This window comes from Lutra lutra, chromosome 10 (assembly GCF_902655055.1).
Source record: "Lutra lutra chromosome 10, mLutLut1.2, whole genome shotgun sequence".
In the NCBI taxonomy this organism is placed as follows: Eukaryota; Metazoa; Chordata; class Mammalia; order Carnivora; family Mustelidae; genus Lutra; species Lutra lutra.
This window is the reverse complement of record NC_062287.1, coordinates 72,124,662-72,143,117: the sequence shown is the minus strand read 5'-3', so window position 1 is coordinate 72,143,117 and position 18,456 is coordinate 72,124,662. Positions and strand designations below refer to the sequence as shown.

General features: G+C 53.4%; 1 protein-coding gene across 4 annotated transcripts in view; it reads left to right on the top strand.

The window, feature by feature from the left end:
• Window positions 1–18,456, top strand: part of ABCC8 (ATP binding cassette subfamily C member 8) — a 73,512-nt gene that overhangs the window by 29,645 nt on the left and 25,411 nt on the right. For all 4 annotated transcript variants that reach the window (XM_047690451.1, XM_047690449.1, XM_047690450.1 and 1 more), the window contains 6 exons: window positions 8,512–8,552; window positions 9,701–9,846; window positions 11,524–11,629; window positions 11,805–11,921; window positions 12,310–12,385; window positions 13,121–13,226. In XM_047690451.1, the coding sequence (XP_047546407.1) occupies window positions 8,512–8,552; window positions 9,701–9,846; window positions 11,524–11,629; window positions 11,805–11,921; window positions 12,310–12,385; window positions 13,121–13,226 (592 nt within the window). The remainder of the gene's footprint in view (window positions 1–8,511; window positions 8,553–9,700; window positions 9,847–11,523; window positions 11,630–11,804; window positions 11,922–12,309; window positions 12,386–13,120; window positions 13,227–18,456) is intronic.

The window sequence follows — 18,456 nt, the reverse complement described above, 5'->3', positions numbered from 1 at the left end:
AAGACACAGCGATGACAAAGACAAGGGAGGTCTATTATACTCCATTGAACTGGTATCTTATTGGGAGGCAGCAGTAAATGAATAAATAGCAACAGCTTTGAATTCTCCCAGGTATGAGGACTTGCTGCCCTGGGGCAGCTACAAGGAAGCTTCCATCTACCTGGGATATGCTCTTAAGGAACAGAAGTTCAAACTTGAGACACTCACAGATGTAGGGACTGATTAAGTAGTTAGGAAACCCCAAGCCCAGAATATATGTGTGTGTGTGTGTACAGGAAAAAAGACCAAAACTGGGAAAATTCCTACTGTCCTCCAGACACACATATTATAACTACTTTCCAAAGAACATGGGGCTCTGCCAGGGAAAAATGTACCACCCAAGTAAGAGCCATCGCATGCAAAACGATAGGAGAATTATTCCTTCAACACCTGGAAACAATAGGACAGTCTGAAAGAGATCATAAAATAAGCACGTTCAAAATAATTGAAAAGCCAAAGGAAGGTGTGAAACCCACAGGGTAAAACAGAAAAATATCAGGGGAAGAGTCAAAAGGACTTCTGGAAATTACAAATTTAGTTATCAAAATTAATTTGGTGGGCAGGGTCAGGCCAGGGCTCATGGCGGTTAGGTGACCCATGGGATCCTGGCCCGAGTTGATCTTACGGTTGGTCTAGTGGCGTCCCACAACCCACCTTGTTATGCTTGCTGCCCAAGTGCATGGTTGGGTTGGAGATAGTTAGCGCTGGCCGACATCACACTGGTTCCCTGGCCTGTCCAGTTTCAGAGCCAGTGTGGCAGGAAGGGCCAAGGAGAGGCCCCCAGAGAGGGGAAAAAAAAACACAAAAAAAACAAAAAGGAAACAAAAATGACTCAAGTGTAAAGCTTAAATGAATTAACATACCTGAAGAGAACGTTTGTGAGTTAAAAGCTAGATCTGTGGAAGTTCCATAGAATGTGAGAGATGTAAGGAAAGTGCTTTCTGCCAGTTAAGAGAACCAGTTTACAGATGTGAAATGGGGGAGGCAGGGGGCAGTAGGGTGTCTTCCTGAGGCCACTCCTGAGGTTAATGGCATGGCTCAGGCTATATCCTCTGGAGCCTCGTGCTATTTTCCACCAATGGCTGGGCACCCATGTGGCGTGAGGAAAACTTTGACACTCTGGGGCACCATTTTCAGATGATTTTCTCTGAGTAGGAAGGAAACCAAGAATGGGTTTTGACAGGACTGGAAAGGAGGGAGAAAGTTAGGAGGGAGGCACTCGGCTGACCACCGCCCCAGCTGAAAGGGGTTCTTTTAGTGTGTCATGGAAGAAACACCGCTGTGGGGTTCACATGACCCTCCCAGATAGGGTCATGGAGAATGAGATGGTGGCTCAGGTCGTCTATGTGTTCCTGGTGTTCATATTGGCTAAAGAGAGGGTCTGGTGGGGCCAGGGGGCCAACATCTGAGCTGAAGTATCTCCCAGGGCAGGGCTTACACTGAGCACCCCAAGCATCCCACCTCGCAGTGTCCATCCAGATCATGGTGTCCTGTGGCCAGACCAGCTGCCATCCATGGCACCAGTCATGGAGCCTTTCTGTAGAGAGTCCTGCTAGGGCCTGCTTTTCTCAGAATGGAGTGGTGAACGTGGCAGGCAGCTGCAGCTTCCTGGATTCCACACCAAGACACTCCAGGTTCCTGGTGTCTCCCCTTGACCCTCAGCCCTGCCCATGCGGTGTTCGGGGCCTCTGAGCACCCTCATCTTCAATCCTGTGGAGAACTCCACAGGACTGATAGCAGAAATTGGAAAGGAACGTGTGGGGAGGTCAGAGAAACCAGTGTCTGCAGCCCCAGGCCCTCTCACTCTCCTCTCTGCCAGCTCTGCCTGCCTCTGGGCCTGGTTGTGGTAACAATAACCCCACACCGCGTATAACCCAGTGAGGACACCTGGCTTCCAGACATCTCGTCAGTAGGATCAGCTGCTGAGGTGAAGGAGGGTTTCCCCTCACAGCCAGGTGAACTCCTCTCCCAGCAACAGCATAACAGGGTGGGGTAGGCAAGCTTCCCACTGCTGCAATGGGAGATAAGGAAGGGAAGCAGCAAGGAAACTGGGGGTACTAGGCCCCCCATATTCCTTGCAGCTAAGTAGAGGCAGCCACAGATCATATAGATGGGGGCAGCTCATAGCTACTTTGCTCCTGGGAGAGGTATATGCTCGCTTCCTGCATCCCAAACCACAGCCTGGGGTGTACTGTGTATAAACAACATCGTGTGATGCCTAGGTTCCCAGGCTAGCCCACTGAGGCCTATCTAGTAGGTGTTCTTTGTCTCCTAGAGCTCCCAGAAGACAGGCCAGGGTTTTGTAAAGGTCCTGGGGCCGGGAGGATGTGGGGAAAGGAGATGCCTGGTTGTCAGGGACTGAGATGACCGTGTTAGGAGTGAGGGGCTCTGGAGCCAAACACCGGTCTGTCCAGGGCTTAGCGAACTAGAAGGATAAACAGAGCATTCCAGGCTGGTTCTTGGAAGAGGGCAGTGGGAGGGAAAGGAAGTGCCCTCTGGGAGGCCGTTGAAAGCTAAGTGCTGTTTACTTGTGTTTGCCCTTCCTGGGATGAGTCTGTTCGTCAGCCGTGGGAGGGGGGAAGCCGGGCGGGAGGGGCATCTCCTGGCTGCAGGTATAAGCTGTGAGTGTGTTTTCTCTTCTTTCCTCCTGCACTTCCTGCCTTCTGCTCCCTGTCACCAGGGATAAGGACACAGGTCATTAAGCTTGAGGTAATGGGACATCTTCCATTCTCTTTTTCCTGGCGCCAGTTATGAGGTCCTGGCACCACAGAAGAGCCCCAGAGTCCCTCTTCCTGACAGGGTCCGTCCTAGTGCCTCTGCTGGGCTTTCAGCTGGTCCTTGTGTGCCGGGCAGTCAGACGGCTGGGCAGACTAGGGCACCTCGGGCGCTCTGTTGGATGCTCTCGCCGTCAGAGCCCTGAGCTGGTGCAGGGCAGGGCAGGGTGGGGCAGGGGGCTGAGAAGGAAATGGGTACAGTTTCCCTACCATCTAAATCCAGAATTGAAGAAAAAGAGATGCGGGTCACTCAGCAGGGGTCGAGTGAGCCCCGCCCCAGGTGCCCAACCCTGTGCTAAGCCCTGGGAAGGGTACAAGAGACAATAAGTGGTGCTCCTGGTTTTCCAGGAGCTTCTGCTCTGCTGAGAAGTCAGAGCTGCCGTGTGTGAGACAGTGTGGTATGGAGCACGGCACGGCGTGGGCCAGATCTGGGCTGGCTGCCTGGCAAGTGTAATGGCACTCAGTCCTCACCGCAGCCTCGTGAGCTATGTGACTCTACCGTCCCCGTGTGCTGAGGCTCAGGGAGGTGAAATGACGGGCCCAGGTCCTCAGCCAGTAAATGGCAGAGAACAGAGAAGAAGGAAGCCCCTGTGGGCTGGGAGCTCACCGGGGCCTCATGTAAGAAGTGGCTTGAGCTGTACCTCGTAGGGTGGGCAGGATTTCAATGAGCAGAAAATAAAGTGGGGAGAAGCTGGAGGCAGTGCTGGGGTCACTCCCCCAAGAAGTTGGTTCCTTATTTCCCTGCAGAAGCAGGTGACTCTAGGTGTCCAGCCCCACCATGTATTGGAAGACAGGCTTTGCAGGAATGACAAAGGGGTCCTAGGTCCCACCTGCGGACCCACAGACATGCTGCCGGTTCATGGTGTCCTTCATTCAGCACCCATCCCAGAGCCTTCTCTCTGTGCCAGACTCTACCAGGGCCTTGTGCATTAATGAGGGACCAAGCACGATCCTCTGCCTCGCAGTCGAGAGAGACCGTGCCATGAACAGTGACCATGAACAAGGCCAGAGCCAGGGGCTCAGTTCAGATGCCCTGCTTTCTGTTTGGGGTACTTACCTGACACTGGCCTCATTTGTTTCTCTCATCACTTATCTGATAAATATTTACTGAGCGCCCATGACAGGCCAGGACCTGTGCCAGGCACAGGGGATGTGGTGCTGAGAAGAAACTGTGGTCCTGCCTGCGGGTTCTTCAGAATTTCATAGGGAAACCAGATGTGCAACTGTGTTGTGAGTGAGAGGAACAGTGGATGTATTCTAGTTGTCCATAGTGTTCTACCCAACCTAGTCTCTGTGGGTCGTGGTGTCAAGGAAACCTTGTCAGAGGTGCCCAAAGGTTGACTCGAGTTTAGCCAGATGAAAGGAAGAATGTCCCAGACACAAAGGCCTAGAGGTAGAAGGATGATGGTGTGCTCAAGACTGGAACATAATTCGGTGAAGAGAGGGTACTAAGACCAGATCGTGCAGGAGAGCCACGGAAAGAGCATAGTAAAGGACAGGTGTGTTTGCCATCTCTTTGAGTGTTCTGTGGTCAAGGGTCTTTGGTCTTCCCAGCTGGTCTGAACCACCACAGCCAGGGGGGCCATCCTTGTCCTAAAAACGAAAAGACAAACCCCCAAGCCCAACTGTGCCACAGATGGGGGCATGGGGGGTGGGCAGGATGGTGCTGGCGAACGCCTTTCTCAGGCCACCAGCACCTACCGGGCCCTGGCTATTCTTGGCGAGTTTTACCCCTGTCGTTCTCCGTGGAGGAGGCCCTGCCTCAGAGCGGGCAGTGTGGCAGGACAAGGTGACCTCCAGACCAGGTCCCGCTTCCTTCTCCAGTTTCTGTGAATTCCTTCTGCAAAGTCTGCTTTTCCTCCCAGGGGCCAGAGCAGCCACAGTGTGCGGCTGCTGCCTACCCTGGCCTGCTGGGAGGAGAGGGGGCTGAGGGAGAGCCAGGCAGGTGCGTCTGGGAAGGGGCAGAATCAGAGTACCTGCTGGCCCTCTTGCCGTGCTGCCTCCACTGCCAGCAGCGCACCCCCGCCCTCCACCTCTACCCAGGCTGGCTGGATGCGAAAGAGCCATGTGCATTCAGGATACCTATCCCCCTCCAGCAGGTGCGCCTGCTGTTAGGCCCAGCCAGCAGCCCTCGGCCCCTCCCCCGCCCTCCCCCGAGACAACCATGAAACCAGCCAGAGGCACGGATGGCTGGCTGTGCCTCCTGGACACATGGCCTCTGAAATATTTATCAGTGCGGTGGAAATGAAAAGCTCCTGGTCCTGCTGTGCCCACTGGGGCGCCCACAAGGCCAGGCAGCCTTCCTGGAGCAAAGCTGGAGGGGGCAGGAGGGAACTGCCCATCGGAGAGCCCTGCTTTTTGGTTTGGGTTGATTTGTTGTCTGCTTTGTTTTTGGAGGAGGGGGGTATGCAAAGTGGACACAACTGTTCGTTACTATGCCCCCAGGACCCAACGTAACACCCGGGGCAGAGAAGATCCTCAACAAGTCATTTTTGAAAGAATACTTCTTAAAGGGTATTTGGAGAGGAGGTTGTTAAAACAGCAAGGACCCAGATGTCTACACCGTTAGAGAAAGGCTTTCACTTCCAAAGGTGGCATGGCAGGCCTGCCTACGTGCGGTTACACTTTACCGAAATGGTACCCCACTCACACAGGATTTTCTAATCTGTTTTCACGTAGAACTTTTTTCACATTACTTCTTGCTCATTAGCATTTAGGATTTGAGCACTATCATGTTCTCCCCCCACCCCCGTACCTACCCCCCCCAGATCAAATCAAAATGAGTCAACCCACCCCATGCCAAAGTTGGAGAGAACTCAATTCTTGGCCATAGTTCCCACCACCCTCAATGTCTTATGGGGCGTTATGGGGTTCAGGAAAACAGAGGCTCAGCCTCGGGTCTTCAACTCCTGACAGCTGGGACACCCCGCTCCCTTCCCCCATCCTCACCAGGATACTGGAATGTCTGCTGAACTCAGACACATGCCCGAGCCTGCAGCGCCCCCTCATTCCAGCCATGTGCACCCCAGTGCCCAGCGGGGTGGTCTTCAGAGAGGCCTTGACAACACCAGCAGCTGGTGATTCTCTCCCCCCAACCCCCGCCCTGAACGGGACCCAGAGTTCGCAGCAACAAAGGCTGTCCTTCCAGGAGAGGGTGAGGGACGTGGAAAATTACACTGTCATTCGCTAACGTCTCCATACAACAACAGAACCAGGCAGAAATTAATTATATCATATACATTCTCCACACTGCTGCATCAGCGTTGGAAAACTCATTTTCGAATTTATTTATAGCTTGTCTCATTCCTCAAAGGGGTTCAGAATAAGGAACAAAATCGGAAAAAAATAAATTAAAAAAAATTTCACGCATAGAGAAAACATGCAGCAGAACAAAATATCAATTATCACACATTTCTGACTGCAAATCTCCCCTAGAGTTGATGTACCACATTTACTAAAACAGCCACTTGGCATTGAATATTGTCAGTTTCCTTCGTCTTGGGCGGTTTACTGCTGTGCTAGTGGTTTTGTTCTGCTGTGACAGATAGTGCTGCTGCTAACGCCATCTTGCTTCGGGGTTTGCACTTCGCCTGAGTGAGGATTCAAGAGAAACTCCCACGAGAGAGATTATAGGATCAGAAGGTCTCAAGTTCTGTGTGTCTCTAGCTAACAGAGCACCAGATTGCTTTCTCAGCAGAGTTGTACCAATTTGCCACCTAACTTCTGGTCTGTTCTTGAGCGGGGAATTGAGCCCCAGATGTGTGGGAGGGCGTCTTGGGGTGGCACTCACCAATGGGGATGGGCAGGAGAGAAATAGACGACGGAGGCCCCTGCCTGGAAGGAGCTTTCTGGAATAACTGGCCCTGGAGGGGATGCGCATGGCTACCCCAATGTTTAGAACCATACGGTTGGTGCAACCGGTCAAGGGCCCAGGCCTGCTGGGGTCCTCCTGTCCCTCCCTCTCTCTAGCCCACGATGGCTCTGCTATGTCCTGTGTCCCCAATCTGGGTCCTTTATGCTGTAGGAAAACTGATAATGTTCGTACTGCCTCCTGCCAGAGACCCTGAGGGAGGGCTATAGCACTGTGGAGGGCACCCTGAGACCATAGCACCTCCTTCAGGGAGGGCAGTTAAAGGTCAGGTATGATATCGCTGTCGATAAAAAGCCTTGTGCTCAGAGAGATTCGCAGTACCTCCCAAGGGCACCAGCTGGATCTCCTCCTCCCAGAGACTGGGAACTCTCTGATAGCTGGGACTGCTTCCCTCATCGGATTAGGAAGTCCCCCAAATGTGGGCCCAATGTGTTTCCTGTCTGCAGGGGAGCCCCCAGAGGCATGTTCCCTGTCTCCCCATCATAATGGGGGCTTCCTGAGAGCATAGTTCTGTCCCCTTCCTCAGACAAGGACCCCCCACCATGGGCAGAGGCCATGTTCTTGCCCTCACTTGAGCTCCCACATCTCCAGAATACACTGTGTATGGACTAGCTGGTATGGGATTCTTGGAATAAGTAGACAGTTCGGCTTCTGGGAATGGTGTTGGCCATCTGTAATTCGTGAGTGTCCCTGGAGACTTCACCATTCATTACACAGGGGCCATGTGCCCAGGCTGATCCCCGGGCTCCTGGCTTCTTCTGCGTTAATTTGGCTAATTATACAAACAGACTCATGTCTAGGCTGATCTGGAAGAGGATCCTGGAAGCAAGGAGAGGAGATGGGAAGATGGCAGGTAGAATAGTCATCTCTTCCTCCAGGGGGGCTGCTTTCTGGAAGTTTAGGCCTGGGGTCAGGGCTCTCTCCAGCCTCTCATGCCTTGGGTCAGAGGAGCACGCCCCATGGGGAGAGCTAAGCTGAGGTGTGATGTCCAGGCAGCCCCTGGGCTCGCAGAGCCTATACCCTGCATTATCCCCTCTTACCTTGGAGGAAGCCAGAGTGTGTGAACAAGGACATACAAGTTAACAAAAATCAGGTGAAGAAACTGAAGCACAGGAAAGGTCAATGACCTGCCCGAGGTCAGGGACTCCACCCTTCTATGACTTAAGTCCAGCTCTCTTTGCTCTCTGGGCTCCCTATGAAGGGTCTAAGGGCCACACTTGAAACAGAATAAGGAGGGGACTCCTGTTGCAGCAAACCAGCTGCCCCCCACCTGGGCCTAGCCGCTAAGCCTTAGAGCCAAGAGAGACCCCTTTTAAGCTGTCCTCAGTTACTCATACCTCAGTGTGGGGAAGGTTGAAATCCTTCCCAAGAGCCTTGAGAAGTTAGGAATCCTCTAAGCCTCAGGAGAACCTGGTTTGGAGGGATACAGGGACCCAAAGCAGAAGAAGGGGTAACAACTTAGCACCCCCAGAAACATGTGCTGCTGACCTCACAGAAGACCAGAAACGGTCAGCTCTCCAGTCCCTTCTCTCACCACTGTGCACAGGGCATCCTTCACACTGGTCACCGGGGAACAGGATAGAAGCATTTAAGCTTTTGTCTAGAGGCAGGGTCTCAGACACAGGGGACAGGAGTCAGAGGGAAGCAGGGTAAGGGGCCAGAGGGGCCCCACGGCTAGCGTTCTGCCCTTCCCCTGCCCGGCTCTGCCCTACCGGCTGGAGAAAGGACCCCCTACGCCAGCACTGCCTCCCTCCAGGCCACCCTGGGCAGCTTCATTTTTAGTGATCTCATCCCTCCCACTAATCTTCCCTTGTGCTTCCTCCACAGTTTTCATGAACACAGCCATCCCCATCGCAGCTGTCCTCATCGTAAGTGGATCCCGGCTCTGTCTCCGGCTGGGGTGGGTGGCGGAGCATGTTTGTAGTGAGACGCCGCCCAGGGTTTGGCCTTTCTGCCCAAGGACTTTGGATGATGCTCTCAGCAGTGGGACTGAAAATAGGGCAAGAGGTTGAACGTCTGTATATGGAGCAGATCCGTCCCCGACTCCAGGCCCTCCGGGCCCAGACGACCAGTGGCTTACTTAGGCTTTAAGAAATCTTGCTGTCTTTTAAAAAGAGCTATCAAGCTCTTAAATTATAAAAGTAAGACATGTTTATTGCAGAAAAGCTGGGAAATTCAGAAAGGAAAGGATGAAAAGAATTTAAATCACCCATAATCCCACTGGCAACATCTTTAATGTGTTTCTTTCCAGTCTCTTTTTAAGGCACATAATATGACATTTTTACAAAAATAGGATTGTGCCATACATGCAGTTTTGTAACCTGCTTTTTGAAATTTAAGAACATGGTATGAACCATTCTCCGTGTCATTAATATTACAGTGGAGTGATTTGATCCCAAGCGGTGTGGGAGCCCAGCAGTGGGGGCCCGAAGTGTGCCCCTCCAGAAAGGCCCAGGCCCTCACCACCCAGGGCTCCCATCCGGCTTCTGTGACTGCCAGACTTCTTTAAAAAGATGCATTTGTTTCCCCTCGGGGCCGGTGTCCCTGAGCTGTGGTGAGTTCACAGCCTGTCAGGGACACTTGGGAATTCACTTTTGACATGATTTATTGGGCTGGTCCTGGCCTGGCTCCTTGGGGAACTCTGGGTAATAGATGCTGCTGAGCCAGCCAGGTAGCCAGGGGCGGGCACAGAGAGGAGGTGGTTTGGGAATGATCGTGAGGACATTTTCCCTGACTGAGGACCGCTGTCCGAGGGGGCAGAGCTGACCTAACCCTAGGGCTCCTCTCCGGTCATCCTGACAAGGATGGGGCAGGATAGGGGGAAGTAGCCTTGACCCCCCAGCTTAAAGTCCTAAACTTGCTGGAGACGTTTCCGGGAGCTGACTGAAGATGATGAAGGGGTCTCGAACTGAAATTTCTCCTTGGGCCCCCTGTTCCAGCCCAAGGGTTGAGCATTGCCTGTGTGGGAGAGGCCCAGGCTCTGAGTCATGCATCTCACATGTGCCTCTGTCCCCAGACCTTCGTGGGCCATGTCAGCTTCTTCAAAGGGGCCGACTTCTCACCCTCGGTGGCCTTCGCCTCCCTCTCGCTGTTCCACATCCTGGTCACCCCACTCTTCCTGTTGTCCAGCGTGGTCCGGTCCACAGTCAAAGCTCTCGTCAGGTGAGAGAAGGGTCCAGTAAGGACACTGGACAGGCAGCTCGTGAGGTGGCCCCAGGGCTTGCACCTATGACCACGACAACTACAGCTGTTTGGTCCAAGACATGTTTCCCCATTGACCTGGGCCTCACAGAAGGAGGTCATAGTTGGCCAGAGGGACTTAGCCCTGTGTGGCTTCCCTCCACGCCATCCCTGAGAAGGAATCAGGTAGCTGGTTTATATACCTCCAAGGAGAGGGAACTCAATGGCACTGGCAAGATAACTCCATTAAAAAAAAAGAAGAGAAAAAAATGAAATGTTGAGGCAAAACTTGTATCTCCTCATAAATTCTACCTATCAGTAGGTGGGTCCACCCTCCAGAGCCTCCCAGAATGAGCACTGTGCCTCCCTGCATGGTATCCACTGAATCTTTGTCTTCCTCAGGCTGAACATCCCCTCCTCTTTCCACGGGTCCCAGAGCCTTCCCGACCCTGGTCAGTAAAGCAGCTTTCCCCTAAGTGCCTGCATGTCCCATCCCTCATTAGCCTGCAGCTCTGGGAGGCACCTACTGCTGGGCTTTCCCAGCGGCATCACCCTCTTGGGAATGAAAGCCTGAGGGTGAGGGGCTGAGGTTTTGGCTGGGGAGTTCCATACCTGGAGTGTGAAGAGCTCCCAGAACCTCTGAAATAGCTCCTGGAAGGCCAGGGCTTGGCGTGCCTCTGGGGAGAGCCAGCTGTGCCATCACCCATTGCCGGTGGGACCAGACAGTAACAAATGTGCTCTGTACCTGAGCCCCTTCAGCCTTGAGGAAAGTGACCTCCCTTGATGCATGAGACCCTAGTAGGTCCTATGCAAGCTGGCAAAGAGATGGCTGTTGGAACCAAGTCGCTGATGGAAGAAGCAACTCTCACGAGGAAGCTCTGGCCAGGGTTCAAGGATAGAAGGGGGCATAACTCAGCAGAACTATGGTCAAAGGAGTATATAACTAGGAAAAGCCAAAGATTAGCTCCCATTTCCAGGCTTGGCTGGGCTGATTCAGTTTAATTGGCCTTGGCATTGTGCCATCTAATGACCACCCCTCCTCTTCAGCCCAGCCCAGCTCTGTGATTCTGTATAGAAACCATGGTTTCAAGGATGCTGCCCCTGTCAGAAATCCCTTGTGCTAACCCAGAAGCATTTCCATAGGCAGACAGTCCTAATCTTGCTGACCCCAGGCTATCTGAGGCCTTCTCCTCCTTGAGTTGGGCATAATGATAACGGGATTTAATTATATGCTTATAAAGCATTTAACGCAGTATCTGGCATATAGTACATGCTCAGTAAACACTGGCTATTGTTAATAACCAATCCCAATCCTAACCAACCCTAACAATGACCAACCTTAACTCCAACAGTAACTGATAAAGCCCAACACCAATGAACCAGCTTTAACATTTAACTAACATTGAAACTAACCAAGCTCACCCCAACCCAGACCCTAACCCAGTCCCACATATTGGTCAACACTAAGAAATCCAGGTAACACTGACTGCCCACCACAGATGCCCACTGGTCTGGCCCCCTCCAGTATGGGCTTTGCAGGGACAGGGCCGTATGACCTGGAACTTTCTCAGAGCTTCTCTCTCAGGCCGTGCCCTCCTCCCTCTCCCCTCCCCTCTGCCCCCGGCAAGGGTGAGGGGTGTCTATGTGCTTCCTCTGCAGTGTGCAAAAGCTGAGCGAGTTCCTGTCCAGTGCAGAGATCCGTGAGGAGCAGTGTGCTCCCCGCGAGCCTGCGCCCCAGGGCCAAGCCAGCAAGTACCAGGCAGTGGTGAGTGCCTGGCTTCCCCCACCCCCTGCCCCAGTCACTCTCAATGTTTTTCTCTAGTGCCTGTACCTTGTGCCCTGCCATGTCCTATTTCTGCCTTTCCTCATTGGAACGGGGACACCCTTCCCTGCACAATTCCCAGACGTATGGGTCCTTACCTCTTCCTGACCATTCCCAGCCCCTTAAGGTTGTGAACCGCAAGCATCCGACCCGGGAGGACTGTCGGAGCTTCACGGCCCCACTGCAGAGGCTGACCCCCAGTGCAGATGGCGATGCTGACAACTGGTGTGTCCAGGTGAGTCCTGGACCCTGTACCCCCATGCCTGGCTCCCCAGCACCATCTCTAGGAGGGAACTCAGCATCAGAGACCTATGTGCTGAGTCCTCTGCCTTGGAGGTCACCCTGCCTGCTGGGAGGGTTCACAGAGGTCCCAAAACCAGGGACAACTCTTCCTTCTCTGTTGAATGGGGGAACGTGTAACTCTCCTCTTGGAGAGGGTGCCTCGGGCAGGGGTCAGCATGAGAAGGCCATTCTCTCTCTCTCCCCTGCCCTAGAAGTGATCCAGGGCCTGAAATCAGTGTTTTTTGGCTTTTGTTGGGAGGCGGGGAGGCAGGAGACCATTCACACTGAGAGCCCAGCTGCCCTTCTGTTCTCTTTCGGGCGGTGGGGTACCACCAATAAAGATCATCGGAGGCTTCTTCACGTGGACCCCTGATGGAATCCCCACGCTGTCCAACATCACCATCCGCATCCCCCGAGGTATGGCCTAGCTCACCTCTCCAACATGGTCTGAGGGTGTCCCCTCAGAGGCATAGTGGAAGGGTTCCCCTCCCCATGTCTACTGAATGAAGTGGGGAAAAAAAGAAAAACCAGCATGTATTGAGTACCTGCTCAGTGCTCACTCTTGGTGGGTACTCTGGGGTATGAACACTAGAGAGCGGTGGGCCGAGTCCTCCAGAAGTCCACAGGTTGGTGGGAGAGCAGCAATAAGGACAGGACTAGACAGCGGGGCCTTGATGTCCATCCATCTGCGGAAGACTTGCGAGTGTTTCACAAAAAGAAGAGCAGTCCCGAGGAGCCAGGGAAGGCGCTCTGGAAGGGCTGGGGTTTCTGGGAATGAGCAGGATCCCTGGCATCCCTGGTGGGTCATGAGGCATGGTGGGCATCCTGGCAGAGGCAGTAGCATGAGCAAAGCATGGAGGTGGGATGGGATGTGAGATAGGAGCCAGAGTGGCCTCTGTTGGGACCAGGAGGAGATGGGCTCGCCCTGGGGAGCACTAGAAAGAAGAAACAGGTGCTTAGGAAGGAGCAGGGGATCACTGGTAGAGGAAGGACCTGGGAAGGTCTCCAGAAAGAAGGGCTCAAAGGGGGATTCTAGGTAGGAGGAGAGCAAACGGGGGTCCCAGGATTGGGTATATCTGCCCGTCTGTCTGGGTGGTAACTGTTCAGACTCCCTCCTGCTCCAGTCCCATCTGCTGCCCGCCCTCCCTGCAGGCCAGCTGACCATGATCGTGGGGCAGGTGGGCTGCGGCAAGTCCTCGCTCCTCCTCGCCACCCTAGGGGAGATGCAGAAGATCTCAGGGGCTGTCTTCTGGAACAGGTACTAAATGCATCCTCTGGGCTCAATTAGTGGGGAGAGCAGACGATGGGCAGGAGGGCAGCCTTTCTTTCAACCGTCCTCGGGGGAAGGCACATCATGCACTTATCGGGTGCTCCACCAGTGCTGTTCGTTGTTATTCTCATCATCATCATTAGTACTTACTAAACCCTTACTGTGTGCCAAGTGCTTTGCTAAGTCCTCGCATGCATTATTTCACTTAATCCTTATGACAACCAGCAAGGTAAGGACTCTCAGCAGTTCTGGTTTTATCCATGAGGGTTAAACTCTTTGCCCGAATTCACTCAGCTAATAAGTGGCTGAGCTGGAACTTGAACTGCCTTCCCATGTGGGGGACTGTGGCACAACACTGGTTTCCGGCTTGGTTATCCGCAAAACCAATGCCAACCGCCCCGGGGGTGTTTTGGGGAGCCAAAGATAACACAGACAAGACGTGGGTTTCTGCACAAAGATCCCTATCTTAATGAAAGAGCCAGAACCTCAGGTTGAGTCAATCATGAATCTATTATTTATACCCACGTACTTCCAAAAAAAACCACTTGAAGCTAGTTGATAAAAGATACATATAACATAGAAGGTTTTTAAAAAGCAAAGAAGGGCAGAGAAATGAAGAGGGTGGGAAAGGTGTACAGCAGCCTGGGTAGGGCCTAGCTCGCCCCCCCCCACTGCCCCCACACCCGCATCCCAAGGCAGGGGGGACCTGACAGGTTGGTAGAGCGCATTCAGGAATAAAGTTTGCAGCCAGTCCAGCAGAGGACAGGCTTTCCCTACAATTATTTCTAGGGGGAGATTATCATTCAAGAGGTCAGGTTTTTCATAAGCCTGAGTATAGAACAGAGCACAGAGAAAGACCTTGGGTCCAGTGCCTGAGGACCTGTAGGCACCTCCATTCCCTGCTTTTCCAAAATGTCCCTGAATGGTGCCAACAGAGGGCAAGTTTTCCTCCTCAGTGGGGCTGTGGGCTGGTGGACAAACCCTTTGGGTTTCCTGTGACTTCAGTGTCTGGAGTCTGAATTCCATCAGGGGCAGAAAGGTCTCTGCCTCCACTCCCCATCTTATTTGGGGGATTCCTCAACACCGCCTGCCTGGGGAGACCCTTTGTACCAACTGTCCCTCCGGGCTCTGAAGGGAAGAGCCTTTCCCTGTTGGTTGAAGGTGTGTGTCTGCAAAGGGAAGACGGGATTGAGGAGCCTGGAGATTGGGGCTGTCCCTGGATTCTTGGGATTGTGACCCACTTAGCATGAGCCAACCCCACCACCACCACCACCCCGGGGCCTGATCCCTTGGCCCCTGTTTTTTCATCTCTTCTCCCAGCCTCCAACCCCAGGTGTCCTCACAGAATCATCAGCCCTCTCTGTCCTCTGCAGAAGCAGCAGGCATGCTTGGCTGGGGTTCAGCCCTGCCCCACCCACCTCTTCTCCAAGCATTGCCAACCCTCAGGGTCTGACTACTGCCACCTCTGTCTCTGGAAGCCTCTGCCCCAGCCCGGGAGATACAAGGGACCTCTCTAGGGCAGCCAACATTGAGCAGCCGTTATGTGCCAGGCACGGGACAAGGCCCTTCATTTACTTCATTGTCTCAGTCAGTCTGACTGCACCAAACTCTGTGAGGTAGACGTCATTAACCCCACTTAACAGATAAGGAAACTGAGGCAAAGCAAGCGACCCAAGGCCACCTAGCTCTTAAATGGCAGAAGTGGGATTTGTCCCTAGGTGCTCAAGCACATGGGCTCTCTACTGAGTGCTGAGAGAGCAGGAGCTCAAGGGCAGTGTGAAGAAATTGTTAGGCAGACAGTCCTAAGGCCAGCCGCCTGTCGTGGCCAGGATACCTCCCTACCTTGTTCTCAGAGCCACCGCTCAGGTGCTCACAGCTCGGTCCTCATGACCCTTGCTCTCAGTAGGCAGCGGGGCCCCAGCTCCTGGCTAGGTTTGAGTCTGGGGGAGTGGGTGGTACTGAAATGTTCTCACTTCTCCAGGATCCATTTTGCCCTCCTCCCCGGTGCAGCGTCCCTCCAAAGCAAAGCAAGCCACTTCCAGGGAGTCTGCAGCCCACCCTAGGAAGTTGCAAGACTTGGTTTGCCATGCAACTCAGACTCCAGTCTCTACACTGATGCATTCACTCACCCCCTGTTTATTGAGCATCTACTGTGTGCCAGACCCTTGGCACAGCAACAACAAGGCAAAGATGGTTAAGACATGGCCCCTGCTTTTATGGGAATGGAAAGGGGATCGGGGCCCTAATTGAGCACAGAGGAACAACAATGACCTCTAAGGAGAGAAGGCTCATATGGATGGGTGTTGGAGCCTTGTAGGAGGAGCGGGTTTCATCTGATGAAAGAGGCAAGGAAGGGTAGGAGAGGAAGGTGTTCCAGGCAGGAGTATCAGGATGGCAAAGGTGCGCTGATAGGGAAGAACATGATTCTGGAACCTGGAGCCCTGGAGGTGTGGGACGCCGTGGTGGACAGCAGGAAGGGGGCTGGGCTTGGCTCAGACGCCCCTATATACTAAGCCCGGGGAAGTAAGATTTAGCCTGAAGGCTGTAGAGGAATCATACTGGTGATGAAGTTAGCATGGTGGGGGGGGGGGGGGGAGCGAGGGAGTTGATGCAGAAAGGGAGACCAGTTAGGAACCCATTACAATGTACAGCAGCTAGGTGAAGGAGTCTGGACAGACATGACTCAGTTGCCTTCATCTGCTGTTTGCCTCTCAAAATCCGGGACATGCACAAGCTCTGTGCAGCCCACCTGTCGTGGACATTGAGTGAGTGAAGCGTGGGGGCTGTGTGTCGAGGGCCCCTTGCAGGCAAACTCCACACCTCAGACACTGGGCCCAGGTCCTCGGGGGAGGCTGCACTTGGAAAGCAAGCCAAGAGCAAAATAGCATTTAACCTGGCAGCCTCTCCTGCAGGCCTGCCTGTCTGCAGCCAGAGGCCGGGGCGATGGCAGGCTGCCCTGATGTTTTCGTCCACACCACCGCCAAGGCCTGGTGACCGGGCAGCCAGGAAGAGCTCCAGGGGGCAGAGGGCGGGGAGCTGGGGGATTAGAAGGCGCAGAACAGCAAATACTCTGGAGAGATGGGTTGGTTTGTACGGCCGTTCGTGTATTCTTGCAAAGAACAAATGACGAGTGTAGCTGAGCAGACAGGAGCAAAAACTCTGGAGGCAGACTGCCTGGGTTCAGGTCTGAGCTCTGCGCTTTGGGAAATTCCGTGACCTTTCTGGCCCCGTCTTCTTTTATTCCCATGGGGCTGATGTGAGGCTTAACCTAGTGTGTAGCAAGTACCCTATAAATATTATCATAAATATTATTCTTTGACAATGGACTTCTATGGCAGGTACAGAATTCCCCAGTGGCTCTTGAATGCATTCCGGCCTGTCTCTCAGGAGAGATGGTAGTCAGCTCCCTGAGCAAGGAGACCATATCTTATTTGTCTCTGTATCCGAGAGCCTTTGCTAAATGAATTCCTTTGCTAAGTGAACAAACTGGGAACAATATATGACCTTCCAGAGGCCGCCATCATATATGTGTCTTGACCTCTCTCTCCTCCAGCGTGTTCTCCTATGCTGTTCTCCTAACTCAGAGTTCCACCATGCAATTCCCCACCAACATTTGGAAAGTGGGAATCCTGTCTGTGCATGCCTCGCACTGTGGTGTGATTACCTGCTAATGTGTCTCTCCCATGACACGGAGCCCCTTGAGGACAGGACTGAAGGGTTGTCCCCCAAGTCCCCAGCACAGGTATATTTTGTGAACTTCTCTGTGCAGACTGCAAAGGAGAAGACCTACCCCAGGGAGCTCATGGGTCCTGGGTGGACAGAGGCATGCAGACGGAGCCCCAGGGCGGGCACGGAGGGTCCATCTGGTGAGGGCAGCTGCCCTGGGCAGAGCCGGCACGTGGGCCACCGGCTCTAGGTCTCAGGGAGAACCCCATGCCTCCCCACATGCCCTTACTAGCAGGTGCTCTCCAGCACGCAGCTCTCTGCTTCAGCTCTCTATCACCTGGGAATCTGTGAACTCTCCCCTTAATACCTAAGAAGAAAAACGCTTGATGAAAAGTTAATATTAGCAGATATACTCCCGTGAAATTCTTTCCCTAGAAATGAGGAATAGGGCCATTCATGACCACAGCAGAATGATTTTAAACATCCCCAGGGAGCCAGCAGGAAGCAGGGCCCCTGAGGAAAGCACTGGGTGGGGGGAACGTTCATTTCCTGAGGAGGAACTGTAAATCAGCCTCCCTGGAGCTCCTGATGCCCCTGCTCCCACCACCTGCTGTGGCATCCACATAGGAACTGTTTGTTATTCTGTCTGTGCCCACTCAGGCGGCCTTTTTGCCCTGGGCTGCCCTCAGAATGCTGTTGCCTTGTGGGGGGTTGGTGGGAAGGCTGCCTCCCAAGACCCTTGATGCCCCAGGAGGTGAGAAACAGCCTCCTTTTGTGACTATGGTCCGATCTGCTCTCGCAGTTCCTGGAGGCCGTGGGGAGTAAGGGTAAAGGGCTCAGGGGACCCCAGGTTTCCTGGAGAAGGCAGATGTGGTGAGGTAGTAAACAGACAAAACAGGGGGCCCTGCATGGGAGGTGATGAACCAGGCTTGGAACCCAGTGGTTCTGGGCCGTAGTCCTGAGTCTGCCCCTCGCTTGCTGTGTGACCTTTGGCAGATTATTTCGCCTCTCTGAGCTTTGGTGTCCTCACTGGGACAATGAGGAAAATGCTTTCCTCTCTCGGAGACTTGGTGTTAGGACCCAATGACATTAATTGGAAAGTGCTCTGTGGGTAAAAAGTAACATTTCAAGGCAGCTACAGACCTGTTGGGGGCAGGATGAAGGGACCATGGGGACCCAAAGGTTCTAACTTCCTCTCTAACCTGTTCTGCCTCTTCCCTGTTTATTGATTGCTGGGGTCTTAAGCAAGTGGCAGGCCCATTTGATTCCCCATCTGTGTGCATCTTTGGGACCAAGCATGGAGCCGAAAGGGTGATCCCCCAGTTCTGCAACCCCACACCTTGCCTCCGACCAGTTCGGAGCTGTGTTTATACCATATTCTCCCAGTATCGCTGAGGTTTGTGCCATTATCCCAATTTTATACAGAAGGAAAGAGAGGCTCCCCTAAGGGAAGGGACTTGCCAAAGATTTCACACTAACGAGTCAAGAAACTCCTCAGAGATGCGCTTCAGATCCCATATTTTTTCCAGTTCCCTGTGCTGCCTGCCGTCCT